Here is a 27,222-nt window from a genome sequence, read left to right as displayed (position 1 = left end):
TATCAAAATATATGTATAAAAACAATATAAATAAACCTTACATCACATCATATTGGTCACTCAGTAATACAAGGAATGTCAACATAGCAGCTCGGGTTACAAAATAATTTAATTGATGAATTGTAACGTGTTAAAAGAAAATTCCTGGTTAGGTCATCACATCCAAGCTGCTCGGACATTGCTCGTCTTGGTGGGTCTAAGCAGTGCGGCGCTGTTTCCCATGCGACTGCTTCGACTACTGGCACTTGACACCCTAGAGACGCCACCTAAAAATAAAAAGATACAAATATTCTTGTAAAAATAACAAAATAGAAAGCATTGGGGGCTATACACATTAAATGTCAGCTAAGTTCACAGAGTTCACTTAGAGCGGCCTACCATCTGCATTCCCTGCATCTGGGGAGAGCAGGATTGGGCATGCTGGATATGAACATGCCTGATCTTTCCAAAACATGGGAGATAAGGAAACACCAGAGTTGTCTGGATGCGGCCTATTCCTCTTTCAGTACAGGCTTCAGGAGGGATAGCTAGTTGTATGGCTACCTATAGTCAATGTCCTGAATAAAGGAAGTACTTGCCTGACGAAGCATGGCTGAGGCGACTCACAGAAGCCTTTCCAGGTCTAGGGGACGTTGCTGTCGAGCTCAGGTAACCTGCTTGACGCTGGTAGTCCATCAGCTGCTCAGAACGTGTCATACCAACTGTTGGCTTTACCGACTCTAATCTCTTCAACAAGGCCTGCAAGGAAAAAAAACCTCAGCATTTTCAGTGAAAGTGAGCGATCTCACTAGAACATGTATGAGAACAGATTCAAGTAGCTGATGAAATACTTTTGGACTCATAATTTTAAATAATTTTGGACTCATGGGAAAATCAGGTATCCCCCAGACTCCAGCTCTGCCACTAAGAATAAAAAAGCTAATAATCCCCTCGCCTCAGTGAGGAAAACCTCTGTGACTATGACAAATGGCCTCTCAAAACATTTGCTCGCTCATGTCAACCTCTCTACATGGTCTGATCTGTACCAGTATGTGCCATAGTTATGAGAACGTAGGAAGAAAAGATAACAGATAGACAATACTTACATGGCTTTCTATGAGTATAACACACTATATGCTAACCCTGATCAGACATCTTTTATCATCTCGTGTGAGACGCTATAAAACCCTTCATTTAGCTCATTATGGAGTCACTTTCCATCAGTTTACCATCATCACTAGATTGTGAGGGCAATGAAGATCTATAATATTATGAAGTTATACAGAATGTCAAGATCATCAAGTCCTATACAGGTGATCAGCCAAGAGGAACGCTGCAGGAAGACATTATTCAGCTCCTCAGGAAGAAAACGAACAGGAAAAAGAGAAAGGAGAACACACAGTATACAGTGAATGATCACATCCAGCAGCTGAACATACATAAAACCAGGGCGTACCAGTGTGGGGGCAGCCCAACAAGTATGAACCCCTGGGATATGCAGATCAAGTGAATTTCTATGGTCTGTGTCTCCCCTGCCCCATGCCAGATATAGCCATAAGCAACCTAGACAATACCCAGCCTAATCAAACAGGAGCAGGCTAGACTGAACAGGAGCTGGCTAGTCACAGAACCCCAACTACATGCCAATGAACCCCAGGGACTACTCAGGAGCAGGGAGCAGCTGCGGCACACCAGCACCATACAGACTGCCAACTGAGCAAGATAGGTCAGCTTAGTTATTTGCACACACATCACTCCTCCTTATTAGACAGGTCATGGCAGCTGCTGTAAACCTCTAGGGCTAGTAAAATATGGCTTTCTGCAAGAAAAGCTGGTGTGGGTGGCCAACAGGGTCTATTAACTCCTGTCCTGAGATTTACAGCTATTCTGGTCACAGAGGATGTACATTGTATGAGCGGCGATATAAACTACAGGGAGCAGTGTATACAGCAGAAGTCTCCACAATGAGCCACCATGCTCGCCGCTGCATGTGGTGGACAAGATGGTTGTAGAAGAACCAATGGAACAAACAAAAGCAACCAGATCTGACCCAACAGACAGGAGAGGGTGGAGAAGGGATGAAAGAGATGATTTAGTGTCAGTCAACTATTGATTAAGATAATACTGTGTGAATCCTAGTGTTTTTCCTACATGCCTCAGATAAGGAGTTGGGGTCCTATTAGACTAAGCGACTTTTAAGGATTGCAAGCGAGATTATCGTTACCGGAAATTGTTAACCATGTTACACAGAATGATAGTCGTTAGTTTCGATTGTTACAACGATCATTTACTCCATCTGATCCCAGCAAAAAAAGGAACGATTTGGAATTATGCTGAACGATTAGTGAACGAATGCGGAATTACAGCGACCAATTAGCGAACGATTAACAATTTTTTTAGGGTCGGATCTAAATGAATGATCAATGACACACAAACGATTTTTTCGATTGTTGCCTGCAATTACCCAGGACGGTTATCGTTTAAATTCAAACAATTTAATGATTTTCCACATGATAATTGTCCCGTGTAATAGGGCTCTTAAGGCCAGATTACACAAAGTGATTATCTGACATATTTTGCTGATTATTGGCCATTGCTTTGTGTAATGGAAGGCAACGATCAGCTGACATGCACAATGTCGGCTGATCGTTGTCTTTCTGAATTTTGAAAGACACACAACGGGGATAGCAACGATCTGCTGTCGTCGCCCAGTGTAATAGGAACGGCAGCAGCACACCGCTGCTATCTCCTATGGGCTCCCCAGACAATCTAAAGATCCCCCCGCTGTCTGCGTGTGCAATAGCACAGGGAACAAGGAGCGAACAAGCGCTGACCTGACAGGTCGGCGTTCGCTTGCTCCCACTGATCGTGTATTAGGGGCTTTAGACTGACAACTAGCTACTATGGGGGAGATTTATCAAAGGGAGTAAAATTTAGACTGGTACAAACTGACCACAGCAACCAATCACAGCTCATCTTCCAGCTCTAGTTAAAGGAAAGAGGAGCTGTGATTGGTTGCTGTGGCCAGTTTGCACCAGTCTAAATTTTACACCCTTTGATAAATCTCCCCCTAAGTGTTTTCTTCTGCACTTTCTATTGAATCTGGTGTCCCCCATGTGACCAGTCTATGAATGGTTATGGGATATCACATTATCCATTGTACGTATGAGGCGCTGGAGATGCACATTCACTGTAGCCTCAGACAGCTGAATGCCCCACCTGTTCCAGCTTATTTATATGACTGGCTGCCTACTTAAATGTCACTTTTAAAAGGACTGCGGTGCCTGTGACTTCCCTGTGTGTACATCCACATCATATAGGTGCCAGGATTTTAGGCAATAAAAATGAAGGTAATAACCTGACACATGACTGGCAGAAATGTAAACGCTATTGGCCTTCAGGAAGGCAGTGTGAGATTACACACCGTATGTATACCAGAATTTTATAGGTCACTGAAATTCATGTTACCTTCTAACAGAAACTGAAGCAGTCATCAGATTTGTGCAGAATAAAAAAAACTGCATCAGAATTGTAAAGTCTGAACTTGGCCCCAAGCAGAGGTACCAATGTGTCACAGATGACTTCAGCATAATTAAAAGGGGTTACTTCAATGGAACGGAGCTGCAAAACCACAATTAATCTGAGGACGGGAGAAGTGCTGTTTCTGGAAGAAAGCAGCCATGTTTTTCTAGGCCTAAACAACCCCTTTAAAACAATGACTTTTCCTTTAAACCAGAGCCTTGGTTTTAAGGTTTGATGAGATTCTGATCGGCTGGAAGTGAGATGAAACCCAATGAGACAAGAGAAATCATACGTAGAAAGAGATTTTCCACAGCTCCTTAGGATAGTGCGAATTCTTTATTGGTACATATACGGTGAAATTAAAAACTGGTTAAAATCACGCCGACGCGTTGCGGAGGCAGCCCTCCTTAATCATGGCAATGTAACTACTATACAAATAAGCCTTATATAATGTGTAGGATGTACCAAATACCACTGACTCCACCCCCACAAAGGTGGGAGGGAGAGGGAAAGGGAGGGGGAAGGGGAAAGGAAGGAGAAAGGGGGGGGGGAGGGGGGGGGAAGGGGGGAGGAAGGGGGGGGGAGGGAAGGGGAAGAAAGGAGTGGAAGGGGTGGGGGGGGGGGGGGGGGAGGAACGTCCCACAGATCAACAACGGAAAAGTAGCTGCATAATAATTAATCAATATTCAGTGATATATATATGGTATACTGTGTGATAACAAAAGCAGGTATATGGTAATCCGTTGTGATACATTGTTGGAAGATAACCGAAATGACAGAGAATGAAAATGGCAAAAAAAAAAAAAAAAAAATTTTTTTTTTTTTTTTTTTTTTTTTTGCCATTTCATTCTCTGTCATTTCGGTTATCTTCCAACAATGTATCACAACGGATTACCATATACCTGCTTTTGTTATCACACAGTATACCATATATATATCACTGAATATTGATTAATTATTATGCAGCTACTTTTCCGTTGTTGATCTGTGGGACGTTCCTCCCCCCCCCCCCCCCCCCCCTTCCACTCCTTTCTTCCCCTTCCCTCCCCCCCCCTTCCTCCCCCCTTCCCCCCCCCCTCCCCCCCCCTTTCTCCTTCCTTTCCCCTTCCCCCTCCCTTTCCCTCTCCCTCCCACCTTTGTGGGGGTGGAGTCAGTGGTATTTGGTACATCCTACACATTATATAAGGCTTATTTGTATAGTAGTTACATTGCCATGATTAAGGAGGGCTGCCTCCGCAACACGTCGGCGTGATTTTAACCAGTTTTTAATTTCACCGTATATGTACCAATAAAGAATTCGCACTATCCTAAGGAGCTGTGGAAAATCTCTTTCTACGTTGGATTTGCCGATACGGGACACGGCCCGCATATATTTCCACGTGCTCCACTCCAAACCCGGAGACTCGTGTACCTGCATGCGCCATTAATTATCTGGGGTGAGCTGATCTACATATATATGTTTCTCAAGAGAAATCATACCTCTACTATCTTGGTGTATGGTGAATTAACCCCTTAATGACCAAGCTGTTTCTTTTTGTTTTACCTTTATACCTTCCAAGAGCCGTATGACAGAGCTGACAGAGCTGTATGAGGGCTTGTTTTCTGAAGAGCCAGTAATTTTATTTTTTTTACCTACAATCCATTATTTTACCAAAAAAGTAACACAAAACAAAGAAAAAGAAATTGTGGGTGAAAGAAAAGTTACCCCGATTAGAGTTTGTGAGTATGCCACTCACTGTTTTCGCTAATTTTCTGACCCCTATGACTCAGTACATTGCCAGACTCCACCTTCTATGGAGCAGGCTCTGCCTCCAGCCCTGTTCCATGACTCCCTACTGCATTCCCAATGTTACTTTACATCTTCTCCTTTTCAATCTAAATAATTATACAAGGGGACAAAATAATCTATTTTTTTCTATGCTTCCCAATTATCTAAGGCACAGGTATGATGGGGACTCTAATAAAACTAATTCTATGAATTAATCAGATACGCATGCAATGTACTGGGAGCAGCTATGGTACTTGTTACTCTGATACTCTGGTGCCCCCTATTGTTCATTTGATTAATTACTAATTTGTAAAAGACATAATATATTTTTACAGTTTATGTTGAAAAAGTGTCCAATCAAGGAAGAAAAATCTCCTGAAACTACCTCCACAGGCTCAGTTCGGGGACAAGACACAGTCCGCTACAGGAATGAACTCCAAGCCACTATCGGTGGTGCTCAACAACAGTAAACATCTTCCATAAACAGTCCCCATAATGAATTTGTGGCACTCACCATCTTCGTGGAAGGCCTTGAGGAAGCGCGCTGCGCATGCGCGTGAAACGGCTGTAGTCCAGTCACTCTGTTAGCGTCCTGACCGAGCCACCATGCAATAAAGGCTATTTTATTCCACGAAGACGGTGAGTGCCACAAATTCTTTATTGGGACTGTTTATGTTGAAAAAGTGTTGCTTTTAAGTTAAAACATAACTTGTACCAGGCAAATGCCATTGAATATGTGGGTTGGCTAATCACAGACACAGGATGTGTCAAAAATGTCTAACAGGCTGCTGTACTGTCAGTAGAATGGGGGTCAGTCCCAGTCCAACAGGCAGGGTGGCCAGCAGCTTTATCCATTTACAGACTGAAAGTAAAGCATTTAGGTCTATGGGAGTTGTAGAAACAGCCAAATGAAGCTAGCGCTGATCTTCCATCTGCCATAGGTCTTTCCATGTTTTTTTTTTAGTCATGATGGAGTCCAGAAATAGTCCCCAGTTTCACTGGTTGCACTATAAAGAACTGGTATGTTTACCTACCATATGACAAGACACGCTGTATCTGCAGACTTTACCGTGAAGGTCTAATGAACTACCAGCAGTAAAGGAGTTAGTGGTAGATAGTACAAGGCAGCCTAGAGTACTATTTAGGATATTAGTATATAGAGTATATAGCATAGACTTAGGATATGTGTAGAGTGTATTATTATTTTGTTGTGAATAAGGCTGCACAGCTAGACACAAAATAGAGCAATATCAGCAATTGCCAAGACAAGAGATTAGATTTCTAAAGATATCTTTTATGCTACGTTTACACGGAATGATAATTCGCCCGATCGTACGATTAACGATGTCGAAGTAACAATGTGTTTTTCATAACGATCAGCGTTTACAAGGTACGATATATCATTGAAAAATTTTTTGCAATCGTTTAAGCCCATCTCACACATAGGGTAAATCGGTGAACGACTGTTTACACGGAACTATCTGCGAATTTTTTGCGAGCGATCAACGACGATTTGAGAAGTTGAAAGATCAAAATGAATGATTTATCGCTCGTGCTTGATCGTTCGTTGCGTTTACACGTACGATTATCGTTCGAATTCGATCGTTAAATCGCAAATTCGCACGATAATAGTTTCGTGTAGACGCAGCATTACACAAGGTGATTATTGGCTGAACCACCCAATATTGCCCTATGTAATTGATGCAGCGAGCAGCCTGATGAGGGGCAAACACTCACTTATCAGCTAATTGTTGCTTGACTTAAAATCATCATTCCTGAGTCCCTGTGTAAGTGGTGGATATGTGACCAACAATGCTAGAAGCAGTTCATGGCTGGAGACAGGCTTGAATTTTCCGTAATGGGCAGTTTACCATTAGGTATCTGTCCTGCTATCCAGAAAACTGTTGATACTGATATCATACAATTGTATATATTGATGCATAATGTACCTTCACATTATCTGTTTTACCTATATAGAGTTTCTTTGACAGTACTTTTTAGCATTGTGTAACTGTACACCAGTGTAATTTGGTGGATGCATTTGACAAATGCTCATAAATCCCGATGAAGACGTATACAATCCAATGGAAAAAAATAGTGGATAAATTGGCTGCTATTTTAATCTGTACATTAGCTACTTTTCATTGGATGTCTTTTTGCATCATGCTGGCCTAAGCTTTAAAGCAACTCTGTACCCACAATCTGTCCCCCCCAAACCACTTGTACCTTTGGATAGCTGCTTTTAATCAAAGATCTGTCCTGGGGTCCGTTCGGCAGGGGATGCAGTTATTGTGCTAAAAATTTACTTTAAATCCTGCAGCGCTGTGTCTAACAGCCGGGGCTTACATTTGTATATGCGTTAGGCTGGCACAACCTCTGTGTCCCTCCTCCCCGCCCTCCTCATTATTAGGAATGCTCCAGGCAGATTGCTTCCTATTCCCCACCTGAGTGCATAATGAACATGGGCTGGATCGTTAATACACCTGTGCAAAGCTCAAACAGCAGTAAATGTTCCTGGAGCATTCCTAATGCTGAGGAGGGTGTGGAGGAAGGACGGAGAGGCGGTGCCAGGCTAATGCATATACAAATGTAAGCCCCGGTCGTTAGACACAGCGCTGCCGGATTAAAAGTTGTTTTTAGGAGAATAACTGCATCCCCTGCCGAACGGACCCCAGGAGAGATCTTGGATTAAAAGCAGCTATCTGAAGGTACAAGGGGTTTTGGGGGGGGTCAGATTGTGGGCACAGAGTCGCTTTAAAAGGGTTAAGGCCCTATTCCACAATATCGGCTGTACTTGTATAATTGCTTTTGTATTCCTGTCTATTGTGTTTTTTGGATATGCCAGCTTTGTAAGACTCTCACCAGGTTTTCTCTCTCTATTCGCTGCTGTTCCTTCTGGCGATTCAGTGCACTGTGGTACAGTCGAGTAGGTGTCGTGTTCAGTCTCTTAGGCGTGAGGCTCTTGCCTTTGGACTTAGTGGCTTGTCTGGACAGTTCCTTAAGCAGCCTCTGGTTCTCCCGGTCAATCTGCCTCACTTCTTCATTTGTGAAGGAGTAGTTTTTCTTTGGTATGACGGATGGGTGATCGAGAGAAAACCTTTCCTGATCCTTCTTGTCAAGATGCATAAATGCTACAAAAAAATGTAAACATTAATGTAAATAACAGATTCTTCATGTTTATAAATCACTTACTTAAAGGGACATGACATAAAATGTGTTAGCAAATGGTACATGAATGTTAGCCATATACACTGTTTGGTAGCCTTATACACTGGATGTTAGCAATATAAACTGGATCAAAATATGCGATCCAAGACTGTTCTGTGATACAACTGCATTATGTTCAATCCATTCTTTCCAAAGCATCACTCTGGCACTTCAGCTACTGTGAAACTACAACTCCCATCATGCCCTGACAGCTGAAGATTGAGCAGCCTGCATAGCTGTCCAGCTGTCACCTGGGACTGTGTCAGTCATATGACATAATATTTTACTAAGGGAAATGGTTCTTAAACCAGATGGTGCAGAAGATCTGGTGATCTTTTTGACATTATTATTCCGATGTATGAAGCCAATATGCTATAACTGTTCACCAAATACTCAGTGAGACAAAAGCAAAAAAAAAAAAAAAAAGCCACTGGTTGCCTAGATATGCTAAGAGATGTAATGGTGTCTATGACAACAAACACATGATTTTACTGAAATAATCACATTTGTGACTCACCCCATAAATACCGACAGCATTAGAGGCAGATGAACAAACACCAAGAAAACAACATTTCTACTGAAAACAATGCAGACCCAGACAAAGAATGGAATGGAAACATGCAATGGACCTGCAGGTTTTTTTTAGCCAAAGCTATAAAATGATTCAGAAAGAATATGAAATATACAGGATCCGCTTCTGGCATGGATTAACCAAAGGGCATGTGTGTTAATAGCCTAAAAGGGACTCAACCTACAGCTTATGCATCATGTTAGTTATACCACTATCTATTATTCTAGATGTATAGTGCAAGCAACCATTCCAGACAAGGCAATGATGAGCGTTACTGTCATTATTAAAGAGATAGAGCCCAGGAAAATGATTGTCCATGATCACTACCTTACCCTAGGCTACAGACATATACGAATAAAAGCCATTCGTCACTCTCTACCACTGGGGTTTTATAAGTTGCAGGCTCCAGGCTTAGTTGGCTTTTAAGTATTGTAGAAGATACAGAGAATCTGCACAAGTCTCATTATATATATATATATATATATATATATATATATATATATATATATATAATTTATGGTCATCAACATCATATTTAAAAAGCCATCCTTGCATCACAATGAAAAAGGCAAGAAGCTTTCAGTAAGGTTACAATGTGCCAGCAATAAGCCTCTATTAGTAATGTAGCAGCACTGCGCTCAGTCCCAAGTGATGAATCTTATTTACATGCCAACAGCTCCACACCAAGTGCTCCATTACGGTGCAAGGAAAAAAGGAGTCTAATAACGTGATTCCACAAGAGAGGCGTCCTAGACGATGTATCTGTGACGGCTAGCTGCTCTCTGATACACCGCATCTAAAATCAAGGCAGAAAGTTTGAAATCCCGAGAGTAGAGAAAGGTGACCTCGCTTTACATAGATCACAGAAAGAGGTGATATGAAGATTTCCATGACAATCATATCAGGAGAGCGATAATCCATTTCCATCCTAACACCTTATAGATGGCTGTGATGTATGCATTGTTCGATTCCCCCCCTGGTTGGCTCTAAGGAATAAAGAAGTGCATGCCCTGCCTGGGGAATATGGCTGATCATTTGCCTCTTTGCAGAATCTCAATGTGATTTTTTTAGGAATCACTGACATGTCAGATTTAGATGCTGCAACACGTTTGAAATTGGAATTACGCTTCAAGGTGCGTTCACGCGTACTGACTTCGCAGAGGATTTCACTATGTGATTGGCTAGGCAGGTAGTCAGTGAGCCGAGACACAAGACTGAAGCAGGAGCGTGCCAGGAGATCACGGGCAGGAAAGCATTGTCTGTTTATTATTTTTAACCCCATAGTAGTTAAATAGTTAAACAGTTAAACAAAATTCTCACAGCAGAATAAAAATCTGCGGTGAGAAAACAGGGCCATAGCATTGCAGCGCACTTGCTGCAAAACGTGTCAACGCACCCTTAAAGTGTAGCTGTCACTTCCTAGAGACATGTCAAAAGTTTTCTTCAATGGGAATCTAGGTGCCGAGACCCCCACCAATCACTGAAACGGACAGGGAAAGGAACTTACTTAAGTGCCATTTCTCTCCACTGTCTTGACCCTATAGTAAGTCTATGGAGCGCTTCTCCCATTTATTCATATGACCCAGATCCCGTAGATGAAATATTTGACAGCCAAAGCTTTGTAGTGTGTTATGTGGTGTGTAGTAGGGTACAGGGTGTATACCTACATATATCTAGGTGGGTGTATGTATGTGCCTGTGTGTAGCTTATGGCCCTTTTATGTTAGGTACCAGGTCATTTAGTCTCCAGTGCTGCAGCTTTGGATGTGGGAACAGATAAAAGCTGTTACCAGAATCTCAGCGTGGGTGTCATGTCAGCAGCCCACTATGAAGCACAGGAGCGGAGATTACTAGGTATATCCAGCAGTGTGGAGGAGGGAGATCTGCACCACTTACTCTGAAAACCTGTAATTTGCTGCAGGATATCACTGCAGGATTTATTTAACACGACCCATCTCCAAAGTCGTTCTCCAGGCAGCGGACAGTACTGTACCCAATCCTGCAGATAAAACAGTACCCCGCACTATGGCTAAACAATGCACACAGGGCACCGGAGAGCCAGGCTGCCATACACTGCCATGTACAGTATTTGCTGATTTCTGCTACAAATGTGGTTTTAGAAACATAACTGTTCCTGGAGCGTTCTTTATGGAGCTACAGAAAGTAAAACTGTGAAGGTGGATTATATTTGCAGCTTTATTGCTTGGTTGCATTGTCAATGTAAATTTACGTAAACCCAGAGAATTCCATCAGAGTATTTTGCCAATAATAAAGTCTCTGCTTTAATGAAGAAAGAAGCAGAAATTGGCAGGGTTATGCAGTCAGGAAGCCAAATCTCTGACTCCAACATCCAACTCCTTCATAAATGGCTCATGAAGAAAAATGACTGAAAAATTTATTGATGTAAAATGTAACATTCGGCTTGTAAAAGTACACATTTAACAAGCTATGCATTCAATTCATTGTACAGTATTAAAGGGGAACTCTTGCTGCTCTTATCTAGAACATAATAAAAAGCATATTCTTAGCCTGCTCCCTCAGGAACCTCCGGAAAGGTCTCCAGAGTCCCCTGCTGAACGCTCCTGTTGTTACTTCTCACACAGGCTCATGTCAGGGGTGGCAGCCCATTAAGCCAATCACTGGCCACCACACTATCACCCTTCAGTCAGTGGCTGTCACTGCTGAGTCAAGTCTATCTTGGAAGTGGTGGAAGGAGTGTTAGAGGCAATGGCTACCGCATCACTCTTCATGGGAGAAAATAAAGTGCAAGTCTCCCCATACATTACCACTTGGGCCCTCTAAAGGCTATAGCTACCCATAACTCTGAAAACACCCATAAAGGTGCATAATATTGGTGTGGTTCTTGGCAACTAGCCATTGAAGGTAAACTTTGGATCAACTGAGTTACCCTAGTCTGGAGACTCAGGCTAGTAATGAGTCAAGTCCAAGAATGATTAACACAGAGCCCATACATTTTAGTGAGGGGACCCCCTACTATAGAAAACGGACTCTCAAGTCCCTTACAGGGGTACTCCAGCAAAAAGGTTTTTCCCAGTAATTGAAACACATTACAAAGTCATATAACTTTGTAATATGCTTCAATCACCTATCTTTTCCCCCCTCAACCCCCCACCAGGAAGTGAAGTAATTTCATTCTTACCTAATGACTGTTGACCCCAGGCTGCTCTGTGTCAACCATTTTGTGACAATGACATCAAGAGGGAGGCAGGCCTAAGCCCTGTTAAGCCAACCCCCCTTTGTCAGATGACTCAGGTTGCTCAGCTCTGATTGGCTGAGCAAGCTGTAAGCCATCTTACAGTTCTACAGAGTCAGTTAGACATCGGAGGAGACAAAGTGCATGATAGGAAAGCCCAAACAAGGAAGTAAAGAAAAAAATGAAGCCACCAACTGGAGCTTCAGGGACCAGGGACAGACTCTGGAGGGATGGTAAATGTAAAAACTATGCCTTTTTTTGATTGATCTTTTTTTTTTTTTATCAGCGCCAGAGTACCCCTTTAATGTTTTCAACGCAATGACTGTCTTTTAGCATCTCTGTGAATCCTACATAGAATTAAACGTCCTGAGGATGAATTTAATGGGTTTGTTTATCCCTGAATCGGCTGCAGCTTGGAGTGTTCAGAGGACCACTTGTGGATAGATTTGTCGGACACAAAATTATGTTTCCTTACAAATTTGTAATATTTATGAGGAGCCTCAAAAATGAGAAAAGGTGAAATGCAACAAAATCAAGATAACCCCTCTCTAACTATAATAAGGTTTAGTCCAGTTCTTCCACATACGCTATGACGTTCACTGCTATGAAAGAAGGTTTCCACCTTTAACCTTCACTGTATTAGCTCTAAAAAGTAGATTACAAAACTAATCTGTTCCCAGGATGTTAGATCATACTGCTTACACAGAGCTACACATAAGCGTGTACGCAGTTTCTGTACCAGCATATCATAGGGTGTGTGGATATATATACCATCATACTAGCCCTTTAGAGGTCAGTCACATACCCTGTACAAGTATCTATCTCTGATTTGGTGATTGAAGATCTACCATTATTGTACTACTGACAACCAAGAGACACATTGTACATAACATTGCGTCTTTAGATTGGGTGTAGGGTCAAGTTAAAGATTTCTGCAAATTCATTCATTTAGCAATCTTGCCTGTTGTTATCAGCTCGTTGTCTAGTTTACTGACCACCTCTCTGCTCTAAAAGCAGTGGTCAGACACTGTTACATGGAACGATAATCGGCCGAATTGGCTCGATGTGGGCGATTATCACTCCGTGTAATAAATACAACGATCAGCCGATGACAACGATCATCGGCTGATCGTTAATATAGGTTAGAACCTATAATTGTTGGGCGCCGACCGCGCACTGCTACGTGTAATACCGGTATGCAGCCAGCAACTGACGATATACATTACCTATCCACGCTCCAGGGCGTGGAGCATGGATAGGTAAAGTATATAGTTTAAGCAAGGGCTGCAAGGACATCGCTAACAATGTCCTTGCAGCCCTTGTCAAACGACTATCAGACCGTGTAATAGGCCGAGTAAACGAGCGCCGATCTAGCAGATCGGCACTCGTTTACAGTTGTTAAGGGGTTTGGCCACTCACAAATAACTATGACATTAAAGTGAATGTAACACGCCCAGGATCTGTACATATGGAAGAATCTTAGTCTGACACTGTTAGCACCTAAAAGGTGTATATATAGGTGCATTCATTCTGCACTTATGATCACCTCCAATATTTGGTGTCAATGGAGACATGTTTCACACGTGACAGAAGGGACCTGGATTGGATTTGCATGAAGCAATTTCCACTCCATAACCGAGTTATTTGCATAACCCTCTGCCCTAAGTCACTACAACCCAGAACTACTTTACTAATAAGCCTCTTATTATAAAAATGAAGATATCATCAGACATTTTAATGTGACCTTCATATACACACTAGTAATCCACTCATACCTTACATAAGCGGTATCAAGCTGCTCCCTGATGTGTCCTTCAGTAACCTCCTGCTGAGAAGGAAGCCGCCCACAAACACACTTGGAGACACTTGGGAATTTTGTTCTAAACTATATAGTTGCCAGAATTTATTAGGTTCATAACCTTATGTTCTCTGCCAGTTAAAGCAGCCTAGTCACCAAATAATGTGCCGCAGTATACTGCAGTGTATTGGTATATGCCAAGTGTCATACTGCAACCCAAAGAAATCAATACAACTGCTATCTGACAATTATGTGTCACCTAACAGAATAACAATGGTAGCTGCTCCCGGATTTCTATATATTATTTGTAGGGCTTTATGCAGCACGTCAGAGGAGACCTTACACAGTATAATCACTATGGACGGTAATGGAAACCGCAAAACACCGGATGAAATAAAAGCTGTGATGGAGCAATCGTAGTGGTAACTACAAATACATAGGGTAAAGGCAGGAAATATAGGAGTTTTGTTGACTGAACAATTGATCAGGACTCCATAAGTCCACCTTTCCAAAATCTGTCAATAAACTGTAAGGAGGACCCTAAGGGTCCTATTCCACGGGGCGAGCAGGGCCCAATCAACGATGTAAACAATGTTTACTGGCCCTATTGCACAGCCCCAATGATCGTTAAGTGAGGGCTGCAGGGACATAGTTACCGATGTCCTTGCAGCCCATGTTTCATACATTACCTGTCCAGGCTGCAGGACTTCTTCCTCCCGGTCCCGCGCCGCAGCAGCTTCAGAGCGGCCTGTCTGAACTGACAGAACGCTCAGCCAATCACTGGCCGCGGCGGTAACGGCCAGTGATTGGCTAGACGGTCTGTCAGTTCTGACAGCCCCGCTCGGAAGCTGCTGCGGCGCGGGACCGGGAGGAAGAAGGAGAAAGGTAATGTATGATGCTGCTAAAATCGTCGGTCGCCGCCGCGCACTGCTATTCCACCGTAGCGATGCGCTGGTGGCGAACGATGATTTTAGGTCTGAACCCCTAATACACAAAGGGCTTCACATATGCCTTGGGGGCCCCAATGCAGAATCCATCCACACAAACAGACAAAAAGAAAGGCAGAATGCATTTTACATTTGACCAAACACATACCGAAAAACAGACAAACCACATTAAAGTCAATAAAATACACTGCTGTCCAGGGTGCAGTGGAACTGATGGCTTCATTGACTATTGCTGAATGGGATTAGGGATGGAGGCCCTGAATGGAGCTTCTAATGGAGATGTGAACCTAGCCTTGAACTTTCGGCCAGTAGCACTGAAATAGTCAGGTTTAGCTAACATTCATCTTAAGATCCCCATACACTTTATACTTTTGTTGGCCATACCTGCTCAGCATAAAGTGTATAATGGCTCAACCGACAGTCCCCCGACAATTCATGTCAGGAGAGATAGGGGTCAGATGTGGTGGAAAATCACTTCCTGACCTCTTTGTTCTCTTATAAATAAGCCACCACCAGAGCTGTCTGGCTGAGACTTAAAGCGACTCTGTACCCACAATCTGACCCCCCCAAACCACTTGTACCTTCGGATAGCTGCTTTTAATCCAAGATCTGTCCTGGGGTCCGTTTGGTAGGTGATGCAGTTATTCTCCTAAAAACAACTTTTAATCCGGCAGCGCTGTGTCTAACGGCCGGGGCTTACATTTGTATATGCATTAGGCTGGCACCACCTCTATGTCCTTGCTCCCCACCCTCCTCATTATTAGGAATGATCCAGGAACATTTACTGCTATTTGAGCTTTGCACAGGTGTATTAACGATCCAGCCCATATACATTATGCACACAGGTGGGGAATAGGAAGCAATCTGCCTGGAGCATTCTTAATGATGAGGATGGCGGGGAGGAAGGACAGAGAGGTTGTGCCAGCCTAATGCATATACAAATGTAAGCCCCGGCCATTAGACACAGCGCTGTAAAATTAAAAGTTGTTTTTAGGACAATAACTGCATCACCTGCCGAACGGACCACAGGATAGATCTTGTATTAAAAGCAGCTATCTAAAGGTACAAGCGGTTTGGGGGGGTCAGATTGTGGGTACAGAGTAGCTTTAAGCCATGAATCTGTGGTCGATAAAATGGGTCAAAAACACCTGTTTAACTGCTCAAGAAAGGCCACTTTTCTGTTCAATTGAGATCCACTGAAAAAAATCTTAAAAGGTTTTTTTTTTTGAGCACACAAATATTGGGGGAGACAAGCTGTCTAAGGGTAAGTTCACACAGAGTAAAAGTGGTGCAATTCCGCGCAAAGCTCACTCAGAATCCTGCCTGCCTCGGTGTGTCAATGTGATGCCTTGCGCGCCTCTGCTCAAAGAGCTGACATGTCAATTCTTTGAGCGGAGAGTGGAGGTGCGTGAGGTATTCTACTGAGGCAGGCGGGATTCTGAGTGGAGTTGGGGGCGGGGGCTCAGCGTGGAATTCCGCCACTTTTACTCAGTGTGAAAATACCTTATCAGATTGTCCGTTTTTGCCCATAGCACCGAATCACAGCTCAGCTGTCATATCCATGAGCTCCGGTAAAATGAAAGCTGAGCTGTTGAGCTGTGTATTCATTATAAAGCGGAAACTCCACCACAGTTTAAATCTTCGCACTACTGTACTGACTAAGCAAGCATGGACTTTAATCACAGAATGCCCCCTTACTTTAAGACAAAATGTAATCCTTAAATGACCTGAACAATGGGGCCAGAAACAATAGCATCCAAACTACAGTGACAACTTTCCCGACAACAACTTGTTTCTGCAGGCCCCTTACTTCCACCTTCCACCTCCACTTAACATCCTTGGCCCCCACACTAAGAGAAACAGTTTATAGTGACGACCACTGCACCCCCAGGCTGTTAAATTTGTCAGACTATGCCACTGAGTATAAAAAGGGTTATCCAGGCTTTTTAAGACATGGCTGCTTCCTTCCAGAAACAGCACTTCTCTTGTCCTCGGTTTTGCAGCTCAGTTCCATTGAAGTGAATAGTGCTGAATTGTAATACCTAACCTGAGGACAGATGTGATGAGGTATTTTTACAACAAAGTAGCTGAGTTTTTTTCTAGTATCAGATAACCCTTATACCACAACCGAAAAAAATATATAAAAGGAACAGATATAAAACCACACCACTGCTGGTTTTTATTGGTGGTCCAGGCAATTTACAGGAGTGTGGCACCTAAAAAATTTTTTATATTGTTCTGAGACAAACTCATCCCTGCAGTGACAGCCCACTCAGCCAATCACTGGCCATGGAGCTGTTCCGTTTCAGTCACTGATTGGCTAAGCAGGCGGTCACTACGGAGACAATTTTGTCTTGGAAGTGGTGTATGTGGTCAGCAGGATACCTGGAGACAGCGGGGGAGCTTGGAAAGGTAAGAATAAGATGTTTATTATGCTTTATATAAAGGAAGAACGATATGGAGAGCTCCATCCACTACTGAAGAGCACAATATCTGCTGACTTACCTTTGAGAAGCTGGTTCAGGTCCATGGCGTCCTGTAAAGCCTTTGGGTCGGGCTTGCCGTTGTTCTCAGTTTCTGTGTTAAAATAAAGAAAAGTTGAGTGTGGTTGATTCCCCCAACCAAAAGAGTTATAACCCATATACTGTTTCTTACTCTCCCACTATATAATTAGAGATAAAGTGTACAGTACAAGATAATATGCTATACATCACATTAATTAAAGGGAAGAAAAGGTAGGCCTAGATTTACCATATGATTCCTGTCTGACATTCTCCTGTCGCTTTACTTTAGCTTTTAGCGCTTCACTAGTAGCTGCTATGTCAAATGACTGTATTGGGCTGATGTCAGGGGTGGAAAGTGGGGTGACATCTGTGACTGTGTCCTCCGACTCGTCCACATAGTCCCTGAGGTCTCTCCCCGATGGCCTATATAACCTGCGCTCAGGAGAACGCACAGAGGAGGGGACTCTATCCTTTGAAGACTGATAGGATTTTGAGGTGTGGTCATCTGATGTAGTGTCGGAGAACTCTGTGTCAGAGCTGGAGATGGAGGAAGGAAAGTCTCTGCTGTATTTCCCCATACTCTTCTTCCCCATGTTGGTTTGTTTTGTAGGTTTTGGTCTGGAGCTCCGGCTCTCCTCCTCACTACTGTCATCTTCATCTGGGTAGTAGTTGTCTTCAAAGTCTCGTCTTATTTGGGGGATTCCAGTAGGAATAGTGGCTTCTATTCTCAGGCTCTGTGCAGAGCTCCTACCAGACTTTACAGCACTGCTAGGTCTTGGGGGGCCCTGAGACAACACAGGCTCTGGGGTCTTATATTCGGTCTCCTCTGAGGGCTCCTTAGTCTTGTTGCTGCTTGGCCCTTGCTGCGGTTCATCTGCTCTTTCACTGTCCTCCGATTCAGAATCATCTTTATCTTGCTTGTGTTCATAGGTGCTGGGCCCCAATGTACTGACACCTTGCTGTTTTTTTTCCTCATCATCACTATCAAAAAAGGAATGATCCACCTCGCCCTCATCAGAAAGGTTTCCGTACCGATCCATGGTGCCGGATAGGCTTACAATCTGTAGGTAGAAAATACAATGTAAGTGGTTTGGAGCCCCAATCCTTTACATCCAGTGCTTTAAAAGGAGCCTGAGAGCACATGGTGTCTTGCAGGTTTAAGTATTTTATACAACCATGCTGATGTACATGGTCATCGGAGGACTCTGTAAATAAGGTTTTATTCACAGCTGCAAATGTTCTGGAGACTCAAATAGCACCACTCTGCTTGTATTCTTGCTCCCCCACCTATCCCCTTCATCTATTGTGTGCCAGCAGGACCCCCTTTAAAGGGACTCTTCAGTTTTAGCACAGGGACCCTCTTCTTTTCAGCTGCCAGACCCACATAGTACACTAAAGGGACCACCTTCTTTTCAGTTGCCGGACCCACATAGTACACTACAGGGACCCCCTTCTCAGCTGCTGGACCTATATAGTGAAAAACAAGGACGCTTTTCTCCGTAGCTCCCAGAATCCTACAGGACAGCACAGACATCCTGTCCTTCTCCTCAGCTCCCAGAATCCTACAGGACAGCACAGACATCCTGTCCTTCTCCTCAGCTTCCAGAATCCTACAGGATAGCACAGACATCCTGTCCTACTCCTCTGCTCCCAGAATCCTACAGTACAGGACAGACATCCTCTCCTACTCCTCAGCTCCGAGAATCCTACAGTACAGCACAGACATCCTCTCCTTCTCCTCAGCTCCCAGAATCCTACAGTACAGCACAGACATCCTCTCCTTCTCTTGAGCTCCCAGAATCCTACAGTACAGCACAGACATCCTCTCCTTCTCCTCAGCTCCCAGAATCCTACAGTACAGCACAGACATCCTCTCCTTCTCCTCAGCTCCCAGAATCCTACAGTACAGCACAGACATCCTCTCCTTCTCCTCGGCTCCCAGAATCCTACAGGACAGCACAGACATCCTCTCCTACTCCTCTGCTCCCAGAATCCTACAGTACAGGACAGACATACTCTCCTTCTCCTCAGCTCCCAGAATCCTACAGTACAGCACAGACATTCTCCCCTTCTCCTCAGCTCCCAGAATCCTACAGGACAGCACAGACATCCTCTGCTTCTCAGCTCCCAGAATCCTACAGTACAGCACAGACATCCTCTCCTTTGCTCCGATTCCTACAGTACAGCACAGACATCCTCTCCTTTGCTCCAAGATTCCTACAGTACAGCACAGACATCCTCTCCTTTGCTCCCAGAATCCTACAGGACAGCACAGAAATCCTCTCCTTTGCTCCCAGAATCCTACAGGACAGCACAGAAATCCTCTCCTTTGCTCCCAGAATCCTACAGGACAGCACAGACATCCTCTCCTTCTCAGCTCCCAGAATCCTACAGTACAGCACAGACATCCTCTCCTTCTCCCAGAATCCTACAGTACAGCACAGACATCCTCTCCTCCCAGAATCCTACAAGACAGCACAGACATCCTCTCCTTCTCTTCCAGAATCCTACAGGAAAGCACAGACATCCTCTCCTTCTCTTCCAGAATCCTACAGGAAAGCACAGACATCCTCTCCTTCTCTTCCAGAATCCTACAGGAAAGCACAGACATCCTCTCCTTCTCCCAGAATCCTACAGGAAAGCACAGACATCCTCTCCTTCTCCCAGAATCCTACAGGAAAGCACAGACATCCTCTCCTTCTCTTCCAGAATCCTACAGGAAAGCACAGACATCCTCTCCTTCTCCCAGAATCCTACAGTACATCACAGACATCCTCTCCTTTTCCCAGAATCCTACAGGACAGTACAGGGACCCTCCGCTTCCTTGCAGCAGGTAAACCCCCACAGTCCCCCAAGCAGGAAACAGACACAAGGATCCATATATAACACCAGTATTTAGTGCACTGTACAGTAACCATGGCAGTATACATGCAGTGACAGGCGGCCATATTCTGTGCCCCCCATGTCCCCCGCTGTGATACCTCGGGGGGCCACACATCCAGGTAATTAGAGGTGAGTGAGCGCTGAGCACGAGATGCGGTGACAGCTGTCACTCAGCGCTGTATGTACGGACGCATCAGGTCTCCATGGAGACATAGGGCGGGGCTCCGCACTGTACAGCCCAGGTCAGCGCTCCGGCCGGGCACACAGTCCATGGCTATATGTATCATTAGGACGAGTCACACATAATGGCTGTACACTGCAGAACACACGCTGACACCACTACTAGGAACCGCACACTGAAATAACAGGGGGGAGGGGCTGGGAGTACACTGTCCACACATCCGCCGTTACCTGCTCCGATCAGGCGCCCAGGCTCTATACAGATGCCGCACAATAATACACAGCGCTGTACACACTGCTCCTCTACTGCGCGCTCAAGTCACGTCTCCAGCTTTCGCACAACATAGCTCCAGTCTACCATGAAAGCCACGCCCCTCGGTAACCGAGGCGTCACTTCCGCCCAAAAGATGGGCATGAGTGACACGTTTGTTGAGGGCACGATAGGAAGTGACGTCAGTGTACGTGGTTACACAATGCCGGGCCTCATGGCCAGCAACAGAGCTGCTCTATTATTATTATTATGATAAGAAGAACATGTACAGCTTGTACAGGAGTGGGCGTTGCTTATGACAAATGTGGGGGAGTATTGTGATGCTTGTGGGCGATACCTAATATATAAAGGTGGGTTAACCACTTAAAGGGATATCCACAATAGTTTATCTGCAGGATAGGTGATCACATGCTGATTGGTGGAGGTCCAATAGCTGGGACCTCCACTGCTTCATGGAGATTTAGTATTTCCTGGAGTGAAGGAGTTCATGCTGGAAACAGCCACTGGGTATGGACAAGCTCCATGATGTACCTCTACCTGTCATGGTACATTAAGGGGTTAAAGGGTCACTGTTTTTTGGGGTTTTTTTGTGGTTTTGTTTTTAGTTATGCTGTAAAACAAAGCCATACTTAAAGGGTTACTCCAGGAAAAATCTTTTTCCCAGTAACTGCAACACGTTACAAAGTTATATAACTTTGTAATATGCTTCAATCACCTCAATCCCCCACCAGGAAGTGAAGTAAACTTATTCTTACCTAATGACTGTTGACCCCAGGCTGCCATTTTGTGACAATGACATCATCAAGAGGAAGGCGGGTCTAAGCCTTGTTAGGCCAGCCTCCCTTTGTCAGATGACTCATGTTGCTCAGCTCTGATTGGCTGAGCAGGCTGTAAGCCATCTAACAGTTCTACAGGGTCAGACATCACAGGAGACAAAGTGCATCATGGGAAAGCCCGAACCAGGAAGTGAAGAAAAAATGAAGACACCAGCTGGAGCTTCAGTTCAGTTTTTTTTTTATCAGTGCTGGAGTTGTCCTTTAAGCCCCTATTAGACAAAGCTATTGTCGGCCATATTAGGACAATAACCGTCTCGAGTAATAGAAGGCAACGATCAGCCGACATGCACAATGTTGGCTGATCGTTGTTTTTCAACTTTGAAAAATGAACAATAACGATAGCAGTGATATGCTGCCGTCTCTCTGTTTAATAGCGATCACCCAGGCAGCCCCCCTCAGCAAGTAAATTGCAAACATGTTTTTTAGATTTTGAAAGTTATAATGACAGATACACTAAAAAATGTTTCTAAGTACTCATGAGTGTCCCCAAATAATGAGCAAGAAAAGTAAAGACTGGGTCAGGTCACCATGTGCAGGATAACGTAGTGAATGGTTTCCCAATGTAGAACTGGAGCACGTCTTAAAGGGAACCTGTCACCCCCCGTGCCGGGGTGACAGGCTCCCGACCCCCGCTACAGCCCCCTATACTCACCCGATCCCGCCAGGTCCCGCTTCTGGATCCGGTCGGGTCACGGAGATCTCAGCCGCTGCAGCCCGGCGCATGCGCTGAGAGATGAGTCCAACACTCATAGAGAATGACAGGAGAGTCCAGCGCTCCGTCATTCTCTATGAGCGTTGGACTCATCCCTCAGCGCGCGCGCCGGGCTGCAGTGGCTGAGATCTCCGTGACCCGTCCGGATCCAGAAGCGGGACCCGGCGGGATCAGGTGAGTATAGGGGGCTGTAGCGGGGGTCGGGAGCCTGTCACCTTGGCACGGGGGGTGACAGGTTCCCTTTAAAGGCTGGGCTACACCTCCAGCTGGGCAATCACAGGAAGTGGAAATCCACAGCTCCAAATAAAGTTAAAAAATTTATTGGGTGTCCATAAAATCCATACAAAAAGTTTAAAATACACTCCGACACGTTTCGGGAAGATCTCCCTTAATCATGGCAAGATGCTACTGTGGATTTCCTCTTCCTATGAGTCCCCAAATAATACCAATCTACATTGCATAAATATTACTGCCATATACCAATTACAACATTCCCAAAATATCCTAGAAGCTCCTGTAAGTGGGGAACTGGAATCACTGGGGAATCTCTTGGGTGCCCCCCCCCCCCCCATCCTCCTAATGCCACATCTATATGATGCCAAGGGCACAGGATGAGTATGGCAGTGTGGAGTTGAGGGTCCGTTTTATCTGTGCTTCTCCATTTCATATCCTTAAAATGTATACATGCTTTGTGTTATGTTCTGTCAGCATCAATGTTTTGTGACAATGAGAACTCTGCTCTGTCTTGCTTTTTGCTTCACTTCAAAATCCTGAAGTTGTTACCAATAGATGACTGCAAGGACACTAGATACTATGGCTACTCATGCAACATATGTAAACTTTCTGGTTCCTCCTGTTAGCCTTGGTAGGATATAAAATCAAGTGATATATGGAATCAGTTTGTACTCTACGTGCCTCACGTGTCCTTTCTGGTCCTCGGCAGGCTGCAGCTACCACACCTTTTCAATTTGGCAGCCACCAGGTATAGCTGAGAGACTTCTATTTGAGGTCTCACCCTAACAGCAGCAGCACTGCTGAAGGTCCAGCGGTAAAGTGCGGTCCTGTGAAGTGGGGAGTACAGTAAGGACAACACATTCACATGTATCATATCCAGTGTGTGACATGCAGCATATGGATGTGTGAACATGCCCTAACAAAGCATTAGCACCTGAGCAATCAATGAGATTAAAGGGGTTGTCCAGCAAAAATAAATTTGTTTCAAATCAACTGGTGTCAGAAAGTTATATAGATCTGTAATTTACTTCTTTTTAAAAATCTCAAGTCTTCCCATACTTATCAGCTGCTGTATATCCTGCAATGAAATGTTGTTTTATTTTCATTCAGAAACAGTGCTCTCTGCTGACATCTCTGGCCGAGACAGGAACTGTCCAGAGCAGCAGCAAATCCCCATAGAAAACCTCTCCTGCCCTGCTCTCAAATCTATATTACTTTCTAATACCAGTTGATTTGAAAGAAAAAAATTTTCCGCTGGGCAACACCTTTAAGGCCATGTTCACACACTGTATTTGGCTGTTAAACAACGGCCGTTGTTTAACAGCGCTGCTTAATTGTATAGCAGTGTATGGAAACACTATAGACTACGGCTGTACAAAATAATTGACAGGTCATTGTTGTACGGCTGCAGTTTGGCGAATAGCAGCTGTACAAAATAGCCTATACATACAGTGTAAAGTACGGCTCCTGGGCGTACTTTACACTGTGGTCTATGGCAAATTAGAGAGCAGGCACACCCGGATGTGCCTTTATTTCAATTATAATCAAGTGATGTTCATCCAGCCGATATTGCAGTATTGGCCAGGGGAACATGTCAGACAGTGGACGTTGTTTGACACGGCCATGTCAAACAACGGCTGCTGTTCTTACAGTGTCTGAACTTGGCCTAAGGCTGCATTCACAAGTGTGAGGGCACCCTAAATGGAGTTGTTGTGGCCACCTAGCTGTGCCCTTCTTTCATCTTAAGCCCTTATTACACGGGGCGACATAGAGGAGCAAACGAGCGCTATCATCCGGGCAGCCCATAGAGGATAGCCGCAGTCTGCTTCCGCCGCAGATCGTTGCTATCACAGTAGTTTGTCTTTCAACATGTTGAAAGACAAACGACTGCAATGATCAGCCAACATCATTCCTGTCGGCTGATCCTTGCCTTCTATTATACGGGACGTTATCGGCTGTAACGGCTGATATCAGCCAAATACGGACGATAATCGTTCCATGTAATAGGGCCTTAATACCAGGGCTCTCCCGACTCTATCAGTAAAGGGAATCTGTCACTAGGTTTTTGCTGTCCTATCTGAGAGACTGAACTGCTCAATTACCTACTGTACATTTATCTGTGCAGCCATCCTGAAGTTTTGTTCCCTGTACAGCTTCCCCACCCGCTGACCTCTGATTGATGGCTGTCTGCCTGCAATGCATTTACAAAGTCTTCAGACCCTTCCACATTTGGTTGTTCCATACTTTTTCTATTTCAAAATTATGGAGCTCACTGAGCTATAAGGAACTTTCAGAGCAGCAGAAATGATTTGTGTACCCTTTACAGATCTGTGCTACGCCACTCGGTCACACAAGCAGGAACCACCATAATACACTGTCTGTCATAATAGAGCCACTATTATGGAACTAGGATAAGGAGAAGTTCCTGGCAATATGGGACCTCCCACAGTGCATAAATAGTGTTAGCTACAGTTACCCCATAATATTGGCAACTAATATACATTCAAAGAATGTTATCCTGAGAGCTGCCATAACAGTGCCATAAAACTGCCACCCACAATGCATCTATACCAGTGCAGTGTACCCTAACAGCATTGCTGCCTACTGCCTATGTAAGGTACCAATTTAATACTGTTAGTTCCAGTGTCCCCAGGGAATCTGCGTTACTAAAATAAAGCCAGTAATAATGTGTCACGGCCGCGGTGGCGGCCCATGCTCCAGGCCGCCGCCGCGACCTCCCTCTGCCCCATGCAGCCGCCGGGGTCCTTGTGTAGGGACCCGGCGCTGCTACCTATTCGGCCCCGGGGGGCGCCTTACCTCGCCCCGCACCTGTCTCCGTCTGTTTCGGCCGGCGTGCGCGTCCCTGCTGTCTCATATTTAAAGGGCCAGTCTGCCCTTAATTGGGTAGTTGATAAATTCCAGCCCTGCCCCACTACAGGTGTTGGAGCCTCTGCATGCTTCCCATAGCGTTTGGCCCAGCTCCCTGTTGTTCCTGACCTTAGTCCTTGTCCCTTGTTCCTGTCTGCAGTCCTTGTCCCAAGTCCTTGCCCGCTGCCTTCCCATTGTTCCTGAGTCCTGTCCGCCACCTGCGATCACGTCTACAGACCTCTGCCTGCACTATCTCCTGCCTACTGCTCCTGCCACGCCTCGCCTGCCGTCACTAGCAACCAAGCCAGGGGTAGCGACCTGGGGGTCGCCTGTCGCAGCAGGTCCATCCCGCCTTGCGGCGGGCTCTGGTGAAAACCAGCGGCCCCTTAGACTCTGCTCCCTGGTGAGGTTAGTGCTATCGCTAGTGACGGTACAGTGGATCCACTACTCCAGGCGTTACAGTAAGCTCCAACCATGGATCCCGGCGAGGTGCCTGATCTCCGTGACGTAGCCAGAGTGGTCGCTCAACAGGCTCAACAAATCCAGCAACAGTCGCAGCAGATCCAGCAACTAACTGCCGCCTTACAGCAGCATACTACAGCTCAGCGCTCACCACCACCTGCAGCCACCTCGAGACTTCGACTGGGCCTCCTGAGTAAATATGGAGGCGATCCCAAGTTGTGCAGGGGATTCCTGACTCAGTGCACCATGCATATTGAACTTTTAAGTAGTCAGTTTCCCACCGAGTGCTCTAAAGTGGCTTTCATCATCAGCCTATTGGAGGGTAGAGCTCTGGCCTGGGCCACGCCGCTGTGGGACCGAAATGATCCTGTTGCTGCCAATCTCCGAACCTTCCTTGCCGAGTTTTGCTCCGTCTTTGAGGAACCTGCTCCTTCAGCTGAGACTGCTCTCCTCAACCTCTCTCAAGGGAGCTCCTCTGTTGGTGACTACGCCCTCCAGTTCCGCACCCTGGCAGCTGAATTGGACTGAAATGAGGCCGCTCTAATAGCCACCTTCAAGAAGGGCCTATCCAGTCGGGTGAAAGACGTGCTCTCCGCCCACGACCTCCCTACATCTCTGAACGATCTAATCCTACTGGCTACCAGAGTCGACAACCGATTTTCCGAGAGAGAGGAGGAGGTCCGGCAAGAACGACGACTAAGCCTGCCCCATCGCCATCACCGCCTAGCATCGGTGTTCCAGAATCCTGTTGCTCCGGTACCCCAGTCGACTCCAGAGATTCCAATGCAAGTAGAACGAGTTCGCCTGACTCCTCATGAGAGGGCTCGCCGGCTAGAGCTGAATCTCTGTCTCTATTGCGGTGGCTCTGATCACTTCCGGCAGAGATGTCCCCGACGTCCTCAGTGTCCGGGAAACGCTCGCACCTAGGTCCGGTAGGAGAGGCCTCCCTAGTTGTGAATGTCACCTCTCCAAGATTGTCTATGCCAGTTTCCATCCAGACACCCTCAGGACAAATTCACCAGACTACTGCCTTCATCGACTCCGGGTCTGCGGGCAGTTTCATTGCAGCTACCTTGTTCCAAAGATGGCGGCTACCCGTGATCCAGCTAGCCCGACCCCTGTCTATCTCCTCGGTCACGGGCGAGACTCTTGCTGAAGCTGTGCTCTACCAGACTGCACCTCTAGTCCTCCAGGTGGGCGCTTTGCATCAGGAGAAGATCTCCTTCTACGTCTTGCGCCATTCCTCTTCCGACATCCTGCTGGGTTT

At 45.2% G+C, this 27,222-nt stretch overlaps 1 protein-coding gene across 2 annotated transcripts; it reads right to left on the bottom strand.

Moving 5' to 3' along the window:
- Window positions 1-91: 91 nt before the first annotated feature.
- Window positions 92-20,973, bottom strand: CFAP97 (cilia and flagella associated protein 97). Of its 2 annotated transcripts, none has more exons than XM_069977735.1 (6): window positions 20,804-20,973; window positions 17,757-18,570; window positions 17,511-17,582; window positions 8,132-8,400; window positions 579-738; window positions 92-266 (listed from the first exon to the last, which is right to left on the bottom strand). In XM_069977735.1, the coding sequence occupies exons 2-6, from the start codon at window positions 18,547-18,549 to the stop codon at window positions 157-159; spliced, it is 1,404 nt and encodes a 467-aa protein (XP_069833836.1). In that variant the 5' UTR covers window positions 18,550-18,570; window positions 20,804-20,973; the 3' UTR covers window positions 92-156. The 2 variants fall into 2 exon arrangements, with proteins under 2 accessions (XP_069833836.1, XP_069833837.1); XM_069977736.1 differs by lacking the exon at window positions 20,804-20,973 and adding an exon at window positions 20,491-20,569.
- Window positions 20,974-27,222: the final 6,249 nt, after the last annotated feature.

This window comes from Dendropsophus ebraccatus, chromosome 7, assembly GCF_027789765.1.
Source record: "Dendropsophus ebraccatus isolate aDenEbr1 chromosome 7, aDenEbr1.pat, whole genome shotgun sequence".
Taxonomy (NCBI): domain Eukaryota; kingdom Metazoa; phylum Chordata; class Amphibia; order Anura; family Hylidae; genus Dendropsophus; species Dendropsophus ebraccatus.
Note: the sequence above shows the minus strand (reverse complement) of the source record. Positions and strands in the feature narration are given on the sequence as shown.

Excerpts from the sequence above, each read along its gene's own strand:
- CFAP97 (XM_069977735.1), bottom strand. The coding sequence starts at position 18,549 with ATGGATCGGTACGGAAACCTTTCTGATGAGGGCGAGGTGGATCATTCC. Across the intron at positions 739-8,131 it reads GAATAGAGAGAGAAAACCTG|GCCTTGTTGAAGAGATTAGA; the intron begins GTGAGAGTCTTA and ends TTTTCCTTGCAG. Across the intron at positions 267-578 it reads CCTCAGCCATGCTTCGTCAG|GTGGCGTCTCTAGGGTGTCA; the intron begins GCAAGTACTTCC and ends TTTTATTTTTAG.